Source organism: Gigantopelta aegis, chromosome 10 (assembly GCF_016097555.1).
Source record: "Gigantopelta aegis isolate Gae_Host chromosome 10, Gae_host_genome, whole genome shotgun sequence".
Taxonomy (NCBI): domain Eukaryota; kingdom Metazoa; phylum Mollusca; class Gastropoda; order Neomphalida; family Peltospiridae; genus Gigantopelta; species Gigantopelta aegis.
Genome location: NC_054708.1, coordinates 64,735,866 through 64,753,142, shown reverse-complemented (window position 1 = coordinate 64,753,142; position 17,277 = coordinate 64,735,866). Strand labels below are relative to the sequence as shown.

General features: G+C 38.5%; 1 protein-coding gene across 7 annotated transcripts in view; it reads left to right on the top strand.

The window, feature by feature from the left end:
- Positions 1-17,151, top strand: part of LOC121382737 (probable uridine nucleosidase 2) — a 36,366-nt gene extending 19,215 nt beyond the window's left edge. For 3 of the 7 annotated variants that reach the window (XM_041512305.1, XM_041512303.1, XM_041512304.1), the window contains exons 2-7: positions 2,202-2,279; positions 3,239-3,477; positions 4,129-4,306; positions 4,925-5,041; positions 8,695-8,831; positions 16,434-17,151. In XM_041512305.1, coding sequence (XP_041368239.1) covers positions 3,289-3,477; positions 4,129-4,306; positions 4,925-5,041; positions 8,695-8,831; positions 16,434-16,811 — 999 coding nt within the window. In that variant the 5' untranslated portion in view covers positions 2,202-2,279; positions 3,239-3,288 and the 3' untranslated portion in view covers positions 16,812-17,151. The remainder of the gene's footprint in view (positions 1-2,201; positions 2,280-3,238; positions 3,478-4,128; positions 4,307-4,924; positions 5,042-8,694; positions 8,832-16,433) is intronic. The other 4 variants (XM_041512306.1, XM_041512307.1, XM_041512308.1 and 1 more) reach the window with 3 other exon arrangements.
- The last annotated feature ends 126 nt before the right edge of the window (positions 17,152-17,277 follow it).

Genomic DNA, 17,277 nt, shown 5'->3' with positions numbered 1-17,277 from the left:
CTTTGCAAGTCTTTTAGCATTACACTGCGAGATCGCAAAGTTGCGAGACTTTAGTGAATTAAGCCCCTGGACAATAACGCGTGCGTATAAATTTCGCGACTGACGCGAGCGACGTGAAATTAATACGCACATGTTTTTTCTCCTGGTTTAATCATCTTTAATAACTTCAACTGAAGTAATTTATCAGTCAGAAGGCTATAGAAATTACGTTCATGCTTCTTAAACCTGGATATTAGCAGCCATGTTGAATTCTTTTTTACTGTTTTTTTTAATAAATAATGATGTTTACTAGTTATGTATTATTGATATCACATTAACATAGCTTTACAAACTTAAAACTAAGTAAATGCATCTGCTAGGAGGAAATGGTTTCTATAATAATGAACAAAAGCTTTTTACGTATGACAAAATCTTAAACTTAGTGACCATTTTTTAGTTTTGTCAGCCATCTTGGAAGTTGTTAACATTGACAGTTCATGTCAACATTTATTTTATTTAGAATTGTATTAAGCATAATTACATTAAAATAGGTTTACTAACTTAAAATGCATTAAATCATTTGATAAAAGGCTATAATATAATACCTACAACAGAGAAAAATAGGCTTCACATATGGCTAAATTCCAAGGTAATCACACGTGACCTTTAAAATGGGTCCCGATCTTTAAGTGATCGTTATAGAAGACACTTGCTACTCCGCTGTTTGTCTTACTCAAGTGTAACTATATACATTTATATTGCTTAAACACCTGCGTTTATTTAAAAACAAAACAAACAAAAACAAAACAAACAAACAAACCAGACTTCATAAATTCGGCTCGATTGGCCGCAATGTTCTGAAAGGCAAGAGAAAAACGGTAACGGATCAAGAGGGGGACCGGCTTCTCTTCTTTAAAAAAAAGTTACACACATTTTCAATAAATCAAAATATAACACTTTGCATAAATCAGATGGGTTTTTTGTTTCTTTGTTAGTTTATTTTTTAGTTTTATTTCCTTGAATTTTCCGTTGAAGCATGCGCCCTGACCTTGCATTTTACGACCCCAAAAACATTTAGCCACCACCCTTTAAAGGGACATACCCCAGATTTTAAACACTAAGACATATTTTTTTACTACCAGAGCCGTTTTTGATAACTGAAATCATACTTTACTTACATTTTATTGTTTAGATTATCCATTTCCGTATATTCGAAGTGTTTTTGGTCATCCTGGTGTTTTTAATATCACAAAAAGCATTTCTCATATTTTTAAAAACGCACGTGCGTCTGAGAGGTAACAATTTTAGTCTATTTTTAGAGGTTAATTTCACCATTTCAAAGTCACAGACTTGTTTCACTCAATTGTAACTTTATCCAAATGTGTTACAGGTTTGTAGATTAACTAAACTTGGTGTTAATTTTCATGGGTTGAAACTAGGGTCTGTCCCTTTAAAAATTAGTAGATCTGCCATTGTACGTTATCGTATTTAGATTAAGCTATTCACCACAGTATGTTGCATACGATAAGTCATCTGAAGGTCAATATTAGATTGTGGTACATTATAAGCATGCAGGTTGCTTTTCACTAAATCGGACACATCCGTATCATACATAGGTCGAATAGCATTTAGATTCAGGTAGACGGTGATATTAATATTTCTATTATCAAGGTTACCACATCCGAATTTTCTTAAATATTCGAAACTGGTGCAAAATATTTGGAATTGTTTTCAAATTCGGTAAAAAAACAACCAACAACAAACAAACAAACAAAACAAACCAACATCAACAACCAAACAAACAAAACAAACAAAACAAAACGTTTTTAACTAAATTTGGTCTAAATAGGATTTTATAAAACGTATTGGGTAGTCTACGTTTGGACTAAGATTGGTTCCTTTGGGTTTAACTCCTTTTTTAATGAAACCTGTTAAAAAATACGCGTAAACTAATGTGTATGATTTGTAGCGAATATAAGCCAGAGACAGAAATCCCATTAATCTGGTCGCTTTGTAATATAAACTAATGGCCTTTTATTTTGTATTATATTCTTGCAAATAGATTCAATTAATATGCCACGCGGTTTTATAGTGTAATGCATGGGTTACTTCATACAAAGATATCTGGCATTGCAATGGGGTTCGGAGTCTGGATGCCAACATTGTCGGAGATGAAATTTGATATAGTGTTATGGAACCTTGGAATTTGATAACTATTTTAGATGACAGCAGACTTCGTTCAGTAGAAGGAGGACTCCACAGTGACACGGATACTGTTAACTCCTTGCACTTGTTTGAAGGTAAAACTAGTAACAGGCAACATTTTGCGTCATAATTCACTATATGCAAATTTCAGAGATTGGTACACAGTTCGAACATTTTAAATAGAACTTGTTGATAAATTTTTTGAAAACAAAATATTCTTTAAGTATAAATACAGAATGATGTGAAATGTAAAAGTAATTGGTCTCAGAGGCGGATCTAGGGGGGTGCAGCCCCCCCCCATACATTTTTCATTGTTTTACGATTCCCCTCCAAACCTCCCCCAAAGTGGCATTCCACCTCATGTCACTGCCGCCCCCCCCCCCCCCCCCCCAATGGATTTTCTGGATCCACCACTGGGTCTTCTAAGTCTTTGTACTGTACTTCTCAGTGCCGGATTGACAACGGAGCAGATGTAGCCAATACAGCCGATTTTAGTCAGATTGTAAAAGCTCATAACACTGTATTGGTCTGACCTTGGCGCGTAAAAATATTAATAATACCGAGGTTTTGTTTTACCTTTTAGAAATACACCCTTTTGCATCTTCAGGATGTTTGGTAATTTACAATACACTTAATAGCTGATCATGTATATGTTACATTGAATACGTTGCTCTTTTTGTTATTGTTGTTGTTTATTTGTCTAATATGGTAGTGGACGAGGTGGGGAAGGGATGCTTAGGTCGTATTGATAGTCGTATTGACGTACGTAAGTTCCAGTTCGTTTTGATGAGGGTGGTATCAGGATGATGCCAACGAATCTCCTGTTTGGCAATTATCTTGTTTGCAGTTCTACACCTTAAAATATATATATACATGCACATATTTTTAATGATAAAATATACTAGTTCATTGTGAAAACAAACATCTTTCAGAATTGTCTAATGATACTCATGAAAAGGTAGTTCCCATCAGTAATAACTGGTTTAACCAGTGTTTGGTCATTAGTAGCATGACAACTACCCGATAAGCATTTCTATTCTTATTTCTTTTTAAGTAGATCATAACAGTCTTTTGAATCGACATCCGGAAAACGTAAAATTGGTTATGGCCGACCGGAAGCAGCTATTTGTGATCGACACGGACGCTGGAGTGGACGATGCGCACGCCATCTTGATGGCTCTAGCGGCTCCTCGGGTTGACGTCATTGGCTTGACGACAGTGACTGGAAACACTTCAGCCGCTCAAGTTGCTAAAAACCTGCTACGCCTGCTTCGAGTGGTCGACCGACTTGATGTGAGTCAAATGTTGTCGGTGGCGGTATTTTTTGGATCGGATGCAACGCATAATGGGTAACATTTGAACCAAGATTTTCAATTGTCTTTATCTCTTTGTAATAAAGCTCTCGCCTGAAACGCGGTCGGTCTATGATCGATCCCCGTCAGTAGACTCATTGGGATATTTCTTTTTCCAGCCAGTGCACCACGACTGGTATATCAAAGGCCGTGGTATGTGCTATTCTGTCTGTGGGATGGTGCATAAAAAAAAAAATCCTTGCTGCTAATGGAAAAATGTTGCGTGTTTCCTCTATAAGATTATATGTCAGAATTACCAAATGTTTGACATAGTAGCCGACTATTAATAAATCAATCTGCTCCAGTGGTATATTTAACTTTATAGCCAAACTAGGTTCAGGCACGTCCGGCCCACGCCCAGTCTGTTTGGGTCATATGTGGTTTAGTCCTTTAGCTTTGTGTGGGTGGCGGTATTTTTGTCTTTCATGCAACGCATTAAGTGGGTCATGTAAACGATGATTTCCGTCTGGCCGTCTAACCGCGTCAACATGTTGTGTTTTGTTTTGTTTTTGTTGGTTGAGAGTTGGGGTTTTTTAATTATAGTTTTTTTTTTAATTGTTTGTTTTATGTTCTCTTTGTTATTACCATTCAGATTCCGATCTACCGTGGGTGTGAGGTGGTACTAATGGGAGGAAAGAAAAATCCGGATTACAACTACCACGGCATTGATGGTTTCGGCGACGTCCCTGACCCCAACCCACCAGACGAGTCGATCATTAAGACACAACATGGCGTCCAGGCCCTGCTTCATCTGTCAAGAGTGCATCCAGGTCAGACGAGAATAAAACACTCAGGAAATACGAGTCATACCGGATGACAGAATAAGAGGGAGGCCACGTCTTCCCCCCCCCCCCCCCCCCCCCGCACGCACGCAGCAGGTGTTGCCATTACCATCCCATTACAATGGAATTTAGCATTTGTTTTCAAGGCAGAAATAGAACTAAGTTTGGAAAACTCGTATTATATTCTTTGGAGGTTTTCTATTACTTGAGAACTTGAGATAGGTTAATTGCTATTTAATATATATATATATATATATATATATATATATATATATATATATATATACACACACACACACACACACACACACACACACACACACACACACAGGTAATTATAATGGTCGATTTTGTGTTATTTAATGCTATATATAATGCTTTTAATGCGAAAATCAGGGCAACATTTTTAGAACAAATTCCTTTCGTAACAGAAAATCCCGACTTTGTCAAAACATCTACAGGTATTAGAATGAAGCACTATAGTATCGGATCTAGTTAACCCAAACTACATTTCTAGATGACGATGGGCCTGTGATATAATTCGTATGGCCGGTGATATGGGTAGTAACCATGTTTTGTCGATTTTGAACTTTGTTTTTATCTCAGGTGAGATTACACTGGTTGCTTTGGGGCCGCTGACGAACATTGCCATGGCGATTAGACTGGACCCGGACTTTGGTAAACGACTTAAAAGTTGTTACGTCATGGGAGGTAACTACAGAGGTAACTATATATGTCATTTCTGTCGGTTGATAGATAGATAGATAACAATTTAATGTGCCCATATACCACTAGGGTTTCGAACACGCCCATCCAGAGTCCGACCTCCGATAAGATCGGTGGCCTGACTCGGGGGGGGGGGGGGGAGTTGAAAATAGCAATTAGTTAAAAAAAGTTAATAGAATTAAAAAAATAATTAAATAAAAAGTTACAAGCCAAAAATAAAAGGAATTGACTGCTCGGCCGAATATTTATATAATTTGGAGCATTTTAGAAAGACAGTCCAAAAATAAATAAGAGAAAGGAGAGGATCGGACTATTTAATAATATTTAAAAAAAAGAAGTAATTGGGACGCCTTCTCCTCCTACTGTTCGTTCTCTTCGGTCTATTGTCACCGTAATACAAGGTGACAATAGCTGAACTCCCGTTGTGTTCAACGCGATACTTGGCCAAAGGACCAAGCCCGCGAAACACGGCCCCAAGGGTGGGGGAGGGAGGAGAGAAACCCCGATGCTCGCTGAACCCAACCGCATTCTTCGCTGTCTCGAGTAGGAATCTCTGTCGGTTGATCGTAGAAAATTAGACGGAAATAATTTTTCCTTCGTTTGGGAGTAGCTCCCATTGGTGGCGCTTTGGTATGGTTAATACTGCACGTGCAGTTTGTAGAACGTGTCATTCAGCCTTGGAGACCGACAGGGCAAGTGGTGTTTTTGTTATTTTGCATTATGGTGAATTTGAGTGACCGTGTGAAGCAGTATGTGTTACTATGTTACTTAATGTATACTCGGTCGGTCGGTCCGGCCTAGTGTGTTTACAATTAATGAGTTGATATTTATTGGTGTTTCATGTTTTCTATGGGAGGGCTCTGGGGTTAAGGGAAACGAACTAATACACTAAAACTCAATGTTTATAATAAAAAAAAATTAAAAACTCAAACAAGCAAGCAAAAGTAAACATGGTTAACTGGACGGGGTCTACGAAGCGATCATAGCGCTTTGACCAACTAAAGTGCATAATTTAGTTGTGCACTTAAAGTGATCTTATAGCTATGATCGCTTCATGGAAGGGGCCCTGGGTTGGTATATACATAAGCGTACGAGTCCTGGAGGAAATACTCAAATTCGGGCAAAAACAACGGAGAAATTCGGGTAAAATGAGCTAGCTTGAACACTTTTAACCCTGTATTTTCATTCTACCCAAACTAGATCAAACCGGACGCTTGCGATGCGAGAGGAAGAAGGAACTGTTTTATTTAATGACGCACTGAACACATTTTATTTACGGTTATATGGCGTCAGGCATATGGTTAAGGACCACACAGATATTGAGAGAGGAAACCCGCTGTCACCACTTCATGGGTTACTCTTTTCGATTAGCAGCAAGGGATCTTTTATATGCACAATCCTATAGACAGGATAGTACATACCACGGCCTTTGTTACACCAGACCGGCGTCGTGGTTAGGCCATCGGTCTACAGGCTGGTAGGTACTAGGTTCGGATCCCAGTCGAGGCATTGGATTTTTAATCCAGATATCGACTCCAAACCCTGAGTGAGTGCTCCGCAAGGCTCAATGGGTAGGCGTAAACCACTTGCACCGACCAGTGATCCATAACTGGTTCAACAAAGGCCATGGTTTGTGCTGTCCTGCCTGTGGGAAGCGCAAATAAAAGATCCCTTGCTGCTAATCAGAAAGAGTAGCCCATGAGGTGGCGACAGCGGGTTTTCTCTCAAAATGTGTGTGGTCCTTAACCATGTCTGACGCCATATAACCGTAAATAAAATGTGTTGAGTGCGTCATTAAATAAAGCATTTCTTTCTTTCTTTCTTCTTTCTTGTTACATCAGTTGTGGAGCATTGGCTGGAACGAGAAATAGTCCAATGGGTCCACTGACGGGGATCGACCCTAGACCGACCGCACATCAAGCGAACGCTCGAGTCGCACGCGTCTGGTTAGGATACAGCTTTAAGATTCCGTCATAGTTTCAACAATGAAAACCTATCTTCTTATTGACACTTCTTTAGTTAAAATTTGTTTTATTTAACGAAGGACACCACTAGAGCACATTGATTTATTAATTATCGGCTATTGGATGTCAAACATTTGGTAATTTTGACATATAAGTATTAGCGACCATCCCATAAATAGGACAGCACATATCACGACCTTTGATATACCAGTCGTGGCGCATTGGATAGAACGAGAAATAACTCAATGGGCCAACCGTCGGGGATCGATCCTAGACCGACCACGTGGAAAGAACGTAACGTCTGTTTTGTTTAACAACATCACTAGAGCATGCTGATAATAATCATCGGCTATTGAATCTCAATTTTTTTATAATTCTAGCAATAGTCTTCAGAGAAAACCCGCTAAATTTTTCCATTAGCAATAAGGGATCTTTTATACGCACTTTCCCAGAGACAGAACAGCAGATACCATGGCCTTTGATATACCAGTCGCTGGGCTGTGGTCGGGATGGGCCTTCTTCTTTACAAAAACCTCAAGCGAACGTTTTACCAACTGAGCTAGATCCTATCCTTTGACATTTAGGTTGGAGTTTTCTGTAAACCTGTTTTTTGCTTAATTTTAGTTATTGTTTTACCGATAATTTTTTTTATAATAATAATGACATTGCATAGGATTGGGGCGTATTAATAAGGTTCTTTTCTTGTTAGACCCTAAAAAGTACATGTAAACCAAAAAGGCGCTTTTTTATGTTGTGGTTGTTTTTGGGTTGTTTTTTGGTTGTTGTATTTTGGGGGGGAGGTTTTTTTTTTTTTTTTGGGGGGGGAGGTTTTTGTTGTTGATTTTCTTTAGTTGTAGTTGTTTATTTTTGTTGTGGGTTTTTTTGTTGGTTTTTTGGTTTTGTTATGGGGTGGGACGTAGGCCAGTGGTAAGGCGTCCGTTCGATGCGCGGTCGGTATGGGATCGATCCCCGTCAGTGGACCCATTGGGCTATTTCTCGTTCCAGCCAATGCACGCAGCTGGTATATCAAAGGCCGTGTTGTGTACTACCCTGTCTGTGGGATGTGCATATAAAAGATCCCCTGATGCTAATCGAAAATAGTAGCCCATGAAGTGGCTACAGCGGGTTTCCTCTCTCAATATCTATGTGGTCTTTAACCATATGTCTGACGCCATATAACTGTAAATAAAATGTTTTGAGTGCGTCGTTAAATAAAACATTTCTTTCTTTCTGTTTTTGTTGTTTGTTTGGGTTGGGTTGGGGTTTTTTGGTTTTTTTGGTTTTTGTTTTTTGTTGGTTTTTGCTTTTTTGGGGAGGGGGGCTGTTGTTTTGTTTTGTTTTAGTTTGGTTATTTATTTAGGTGACGGGGTAGGAGGTGGCAACTGCACTACTAGCTCGAGTGTGCTCTAGGCATGGCCAAAGTGTAGACCATGGCTAGAGGACACTCGAGCTACTACCCTACTTGCCACCATTGGCACTCAAACCTCGTACATTATATTAGATACTAAATTCATTCTGTCGGGTTCGGGTACGGTATTTACATGTTTCCATGCCACTAGAGCTTCGAGCATGTTTGGCTCGGGGCCGGCCTCTGGATAGCCAGGGGTCTGCTCCGGGTCAGATTCATTCTGTCATTAAAGTTGAATTAACATGTTATATAATTAGAACGATGCGTCTCATTATCAGGGATAGGTAACATCACCCCGACTGCTGAGTTCAACTTTTACATGGACCCGGAAGCGGCACATATTGTGCTGAGTGACCTAGGATGCCCAATTACCATCGCTTGTTGGGAACTCTGTATTGACCAAATGTTTCCATGGGTAAGTGGCCTAATTATTATAGTCAGGTCCCATTTTCCAGAAATATGACATGTACGGGCATTTGTTTTAGGATTTGGTCCAACATAGATTTTTAACCTAATTTTGATATGCTGAATTAAAAAAAAAAATATATAAATAATATATGTTGGCCATCTGAGAAATTACGTTTCATAATTCAAAATGGCCGAAAACAAAAAGCCGAAAAATTGCCTAATAAAAAGTATGTAACTGGTATCCCAACGATCTTTTTTTTTTTCTTTTTCTTTTTTTTTCTTTTTTTTTGGGGGGGAGGGGCGTAGCCCAGTGGTAAAGCGTTCGCTCAATGCGCGGTTGGTCTGGGATCTATTCCCGTCGGTGGGCCCATTGGGCCATTTCTCGTTCCACCCAGTGCACCACGACTGGTATATCAAAGGCCGTGTTATGTACTACTCTGTGGGATGGTGCATATAAAAGATCCCTTGCTGCTAATCTCAATACCTGTGTGGTCCTTAATCATGTCTGACGCCATATAACTGTAAATAAAATGTTTTGAGTGTGTCGTTAAATACAAACATTTCCTTCCTTCCCAACGATCTTTATAGGATTTGTTTTGACATTAACATATATGTGGATGTATTTAATTTATAAAAAAGTTGGAAAACAAAATGGTGGTCATTTGTCATAAAATTGATATTCAATTGATATATAAATGCAAAAATGTATCGCAGCATACAACACAAATGCGTTCAACGTGTTTGGTATGATTCAAGATGGCCGCCATATCATAACTAGTTGCAATGGTTGGAAATATATCGTCCAAAACGTACATTACTGTATTTTTTATTTATTACACCAAATATTATGCTAAGATTATTTTAACATGTATGGGTATTTAGTGAAAGGGTTGTTTAACAGCAGCAACTTTTCTAATACTTGAACACAAACTGGTAACTGAATCAGATGGCATTCATAGGTTATTCGTCCATACGAGTCAGTCCACTGCTGAAGGTGATGGAAGGTCTAGAGTGGTACATGTAAGCTTGTTTTGTATGGTAATGACATCACACAAGTAGGCTCTTTTATCTGCGAAAATCACGTTTTGGATCTTTCAATTTCCCAGGTAGAACATTTCCTACTTTGTCTCCACTGTCTACAGTTAGATTATACACTTTACTAATTAATTGTTTATTGCATTCCTATTTGTTCTCAGTAACCAACATTTTTTTTCAGAATTGTTTAATTTCCCTTGAAATACTATAACATATGAAATAATAATATTGTATTTCAGAGCACGAAAAGCAACCAATCTCAACATTCTGGTATTAAGAGGTGTGTCAATCTAATTAAAATTAGCTCCACTATTACATGTGGATCTAACAGCAGCCAGATGGAGCTCATGTCCACCAATCAAAACCTTACTTGCAGAATCCTGCCAGTGATTTGAAAATAATTCGAAAACATTCCGAATTATCCTGAGCATATACGACATGTTTTGTGTGAATTACGAATGCCTTAAAACATGTTTTATTTTATAAAATAAATAATTTGTAATATAAACCTGAAGACTGATTTAGTTGGGGTTTTTTTTAATAAATAAATAATTTGTAATGTAAAATTGAAGACTGATAACAAATCCCGTACGTATTGGTATGGTTCGCTGTACTGCGGCCACTAAAATAGACTCGCCCGATATTTTTAGAATTTGTATGCTCCCAAATAACGTTATAAAAGGCGAAGTGTGATTGGTCAATATTTAAATTATTATTTACATACGAAATGTTACCTGGACATAGTAGTTTACGCAGTGCTGTTAGCAATCTTATTAAAATTAAAACATGTCGTATACGCTCGGGATAATTCGGAATGTTTTCAAATTATTTTCAAATCACAGGCATGTTCAGGGGTTCAAAATATTTTTAAAAAATTACTTGCCACAGGGCAAGTGCCAATCAGATATTCACTTGTCCCATATATTTTTTCACTTGCCTATACTTCTTAAGGTAACCAATTGTGTTACTCCTATTTATTTTAATACAGTGCTTAATAGTGTAATAATCTTGAAAGTAATTGGTTTAATTGCACAAATAAAGAATTTTGCCAATAGATTACAACACTTACCTAGGAAATACTAAATGTATATGTCTGTCCAGTAGTATCAACGGTCTTCTCTATTTGTTGATTTAAATTTTATTTTTAAATAGTGTCCATTTGTTGATTTAAACTTTGTTATTTGTTTGGTAGTGTCCACTTGTTCATCTCAATATAATTATTGTGTCGATGTATGCCTTAGTGACCACTTGTATGGCCGTGGATGTTGTGAGATCCCTTTCCACTCGTGAGCCATTCTTTTATGGCTGGCATTGGTTCAAAAATGTTTAGGGATTTTGGCCCATGTGTCATTATTGTGTGTATATTATTTAACATTTTGTGCCCCAAAACACTTCTCTGGCAATGTCTCTCGCAAACAGTCGTGGCTGGGCTCAAAGTAAACATGAGCTATGTTATGTTGTTAAATAGTTCAGGCTTGGTAAACAACAACCGGGAAGGGGGTGTACATCGATTGCAGCCTTGTATTTTTAACTTATTGAGCATAATTTATTTGTTTAAAAACTATTAATAAAGCAGAAAAAAATGAGAATATATTCATGTATACTACTCAAAAGAATTTAAGGGTCAAACATTTATAACCAAATAAGTTTCAGAGTGTATTAGATTGATGATGTAAACTACACCAATTTTTTTATTTATTGTTCCATATTTACAAAAAACGTCACTGTATACACGAAAGTCACATGACATGCTGTCAAAGTTGAAGGTTGTCAAACATGGATTTTACACATTAGAACATTCGTTTAATAGTGTGTGAATCCACCCCTGGCGCGAATACACTCGACACATCGTTGCCTCATGCTGTTGATCAGACGTCTGAAGAACTCTTGGGGAATGGCCTGCCACTCTGCCATAAGAAGTTGACCCAGATCATGAAGGTTGGCCGGAGGGGCATGATTATCCCGAACTCTCCTGCCTAATTCGTCCCAGGCGTTCTCTATTGGGGCCAAGTCAGGCGAATATGCTGGCCAATCCATCCTGGCGATACCTTGTCTGAGAAAGTCCGTTACCACCCTGGCGCGGTGGGGTCTGGCATTGTCATCCTGCAGAACTGCCCCGATGCCAATCTGCTGAAGGCCTGGGAGAACCAACGGCCGGATAATCTCATTCAGATAGCGGATTCCATTCAGATTGCCATCCACCACATAGAGGGGGGTCCTGTGGTGGATAGAGATGCCGCCCCACACCATGACGCTGCCACCACCGAACCGGTGACGTTGTCGTCAGCGAAGCGCTCCCCAGGACGTCTGTAGACACGAACCCGACCGTCGTTGAACTGGAGACTAAACCTGGACTCATCAGTGAACATCACTCGACCCCACTGAACACGTTGCCACCGCAGATGAAGCGTGCACCAGTGACGTCTGGCCGTTCTGTGACGTGGTAGGAGTGGTGGTCGAACAGCCTGGCGACGGCAGCGTAGATTATTGGCTCTCAGACGATTGCGTATGGTTTGATCAGACACTCGAGTTCCAGTCGCAGTCCGCAGATTGTCACGTAATCGGCGTGCAGTGGTTGTGCGTTGACGTAGAGCCATATTGGTGATGTAGCGGTCCTCTCTATTTGTAGTGCTTCGGGGTCTTCCCGAACGTGGACGATTTCGAACAGAATTCGTTGCTTGGTACCGTTGCCACAGTCGGCCAACGACACTCTGACTGACACCAAGTCTAAGAGCAACATTTGTTTGCGTATTGCCATCCTGAAGCCAAGCAATAGCCCTTCCTCGATCTTCGATAGTCAGTTGAAGTCGTACCATTGTCGAATTTGGAGTTTGCACCGTACACGAACGCAAACTCCAGTTATACGGAAATTCAGCATTGGGAACATGGAATACACGTGCAAAGCGTGCAAATGAAGCGCTTTGTGAAAAAAGCAAGTTATGGGCACTTAGCAGACCTTTCGCTTTCGCCCTCATTTACGTGCAAATGTAAGCATGTTTTCGCCATTAGAACTAGTCGACAGTGTCAATGACAGTGGATTTTAATTCATTTATGGGTTGCTTAGACCCACTTTCGTCAAAATGGAACAATACCATGCATGACATTATGGTCTAGCTAATATAATTGACATTCAAAAAATAATGTCGAAAATATCGTCTGACCCTTAAATTCTTTTGAGTAGTATATGTTTAGAGGGTATCGCACCACACGATTATGACCTAGGGCTCATGGGCGTACATAGGATTTTGAAAAGGGGGGTTCCAAAATAGATTGCAGAGATATTGGGCATATATTTCTATGTTGAGTAAATATAATAATGTCAGATATCAATGTCAGATATATTAGATTATAAAAAAAGCGATTTCGGGGGGGGGGGGGTCGGTCGAACCCATCGACCCCCCCCCCCCCCCCCCCCCATGTACGCCCATGGGGCTAATGAAATATAACTTCACCTTACCCGTTAATTTTACACGAACGTAGATTTACATTTGTAAAGTACTGAAAAAACAAACACATTAAATATATTCTGCTACACGGTTTATTCTATCTAAATTAAAATGTCTTGCAACTTTTATAAGAATTACAGTTCATGATAATTATGCTCTGTTCAAGGTAACTCGGACATTATAAACTTGCTTTACGCCCCCGTTCATTTGCAAAGACAGATTCCGGAACCACGTTAATGTCTAATTTAATTTGAATATGTCAATTTTAAACTGTATCCCACCTCATTTACCATGTTTGCAAGTATTAAACATTATGATTGCACACACAAGGCATGTATACTTTATTTTTATGAGAGCTCTGTAAAGCGTATTGGATGTTATTTCTAAGTTTCAAGATCATCGAACCGATTGCTTGTATGAATTCAGTCGAACGTTCAGCGACGGAAATTACCGATCTTAGTCGATAGTAGAAGGGGAGTAACTCATCAAACTTTTTAACACATTGTTTTCCGTTTTGGTGTGTCAACACATTGGCAAGAGTTTCGATCGTTCCAGCATTTAGGATTAGGGTTCGTTCTCCTTACATCTATGTAAATGCTCGCACGATCGGAACTCTTTCTAAAGGTTTTACCGAGACTTGTAACAAAATTTTAAAAAGATGTTAGGTGTTACATTAGTCATTTGTCATCGGGCATATGCAGTTAACATAATTACTAGCCCGGCATGAAAATTCCACTTGGCACGGGCGTCGGGCGATGGGATTTTTGAACCCCTGATGTTTCTGCAAGTAAGGTTTTGATTGGTGGACATGAGCTCCAACTGGCTGCTGTTAGATCCACATGTAATAGTGGAGCTAATTTTAATTAGATTGGAGGTGTGTTTTCCAGTATTATATTTATAGGAATGGTTTTCCGAAAATTGTCCAATTGTTACATGGATATTTGACATGTGAAAAAGCAAAAACCAACAGGATATCAGTGTCTTATTAATTATTAATCTACAGCAATAATATTTAGTTGAATAGTTTTGAACAATGAATTGCATGAACTACTATTCTGGTATCGGATTCCCAGTGCTTGGTCTTTGGTTATTCAACATTCAACGCAGTGTTACTACTCTACACTGCATCGTCATCGGTGAAACCACCCACCCATTTTACATTCAATGCAAAGTTTAAAGAAAAGTTTCAAATAGGAAATTTAACATTGCTTTCTGTTCAGTGTGAGGCATTGGCATTCTTCTTACGGGTTTGTATATCACTCATTTGTGCATTGGGTTTGCTTAACAAAGACTTGTAGCGATCAAATACAATATGTCAGCATATTTCTCAAACATTTTATTCCCTTTGTGTTTTGGACTTTGAACTAATGCTTGTCCGTCAATAATCAAGACCGACTTCTCGAGTAATTTCTCAGGTACTTTTGAATCTTGAGTTTATTTCAACAATGGGTATTGGTATAGGTAGCAAAATATTCACTTCCAGGTCGGCATTGTATGCTGTGAATAGTCTGTGTAAAATATCTTATTCAACTCAAGGATTGTGATTGATTTTACTATATTGCAGTTTCTCGCCTTGGGCCTTTTGAACATAAAATTAGCACATAAAAATTCACGAAGGATTTCATGTAGCAACCGATGAGCATCTGCATGATAAACAGTGCACCATCGATTGTAGTTAATGTGATCATACAAATGTATCTATAAACTATGGCAACATTTACCAATACGAGTACAGATACTGATCCCAGTAATCGTCAAGCACTGCCCTTGTAAGCAATGAAACCATTAATCAAAATTTGAAATCGGCATTCTGGTTAATATTAAATTTTGTGAAGTAACTCGTGAAACAGCAATAAGAACATACATCGTTGTATTTCTGTTCTATGAAAATCATTAATTGCAAAAAGATCAAACGTTGGAGTGCTTAAGGTGTTAGCTTATGAGCTCTCATTTATCTCATGTATTGTTTTCCTGAACCTTACTGTATGTGTGTGTGTGTGTGTGTGTGTGTGTCTCTCTCTCTCTCTCTCTCTCTCTCTCTCTCTCTCATATATATATATATATGTGTGTGTGTGTGTGTACGTGTGTGTGTGTGTACGTGTGTGTGTGTATGTATGCGTATATGTGTATATGTATGTATATGTATATACATGTGTATGTATATATATGTATATATATATATATATATATATATGTATGTACAGTGAAACCCCTCTAAACCGGACACCCTTGTGACCAAGACAAATGTCCGGTTTTAAGAGGGATCCGGTTTAGAGAGGTTAATTTCTGTCTCAATGTTTAAAAAGGGACTGTAAAACATCCGGTTTTGAGGGAATTCCGGTTTACTGAGGGTCCGGTTTTGAGAGATTTCACTGTATATGTATGTATGTATATATGTATATGTGTCTGTCTGTGTGTGTGTGTGTGTGTGTGTGTGTGTATATATATATATATATATATATATATATATATAATATTAAAGAAGAAATTATATACTACTTACAACAAGTTAAGGGCCACATGAACACTGCGTCAATAAGCCTGTTGATTTTTGTATGCACCTTTGCCTGCCTGGGCCCGGTGAAACATATCCTGAAAAGGACAACCCCTGTTGTCCAGCTTTCTCCCAGGACATTGATTTAAATAAACACACCCACTAAACCCACACCCATTTTACACAAAAAAGAATTACCACAAGTCTTCAATGTAAACAAGTTACACGTTTGCAAACTGCATTCTCTCCACTGTCAACTTCAGTATAAAAGTTGCCTCTTCAAAGCCGTCTTCCATGAAATAATCACAGTCAAACAGCAGACTACTTGCGCGGATATATTTCCGGATGGGAAAATAACATAGTGTTATCCGTAACATAATGACATTTGTGTATCCGAAGAATTGCGTGTCGTCTTTGCATAGCCTACAGTGTATTTACTAGTATATTGACTAGTCAATATAGGCCTCTTGTAGGCTATGTAAAGACGACCTGCAATACAGTAGCGAGTACGACTGGTACTAATTAAACACTCATAAACTCCAATCATGACCCGAACACCCGTGCAGAAAACTGTTGTGTATAATGCGGCGATTTACTTTACAATAAAGCTACATACCCCGTACCTTTATTTCAGAATTGGTATGAGGAACTTGTGACGAAGTCATCAGAAGTTGCTAAGTTTATTAGAGTCGTGGAGCACAGCATCATACAGAGATGGTATATGGGTAACAAAGATCCCGACAGCAGCAACGGTCAGATTGATTATACGGACATACAACATGGATATCATTTGGCGGATGAATTTGCCATGGCGGCCGCCTGTCTTGATGACGTCATTCTAGATAGCCAATCAGCTTTTGCTTCAGTGGACACTGGAAATAGTGATTCACGAGGAAGAATGGAGATAGCCTGGAATGGATGTTGCGACAAGACCAAGAACGTGGATATAATTAAATCAGTAGATTTGTCAAAGATAAAAGGTCTGCTTGTCAAGGCGTTTACAATCCGCTGACACGTCTTTCTCGATTGGTAAAACGGGGTATGGAAAAGTAGTCATTTGAGACAGCTGGCTGTGTAGGCTAATTGAATTAATTTTGTACAATCTAATTAAAATTAGCTCCATTATTCCATGTGGATCTAACAACAACTAATTGTAATCAGATTGTATTTTATACTATTAGCCTACATATACACTTTCCCGTACTCGTTGAGAATCGATCCCTATTAAGGAGTTTGCGATTATTAATGAGAATGTATAAATGCAACAATCGGAAACGCGTTATATGTCATAATTTTCTGAATATCTTGCAAGTCAAATAAATGCAAAATGTTACTTACATTTTGATTATTAATGTGTACTTTAGTTGGTGTTTATACAGTAAGTCTATTTAAACTGCCGATCAAAAGAAAGTATACCAATTATTTTTTCAAAGTATTAAAAACAACACAAAACACAAGGTGATGCAAATGTTATATTT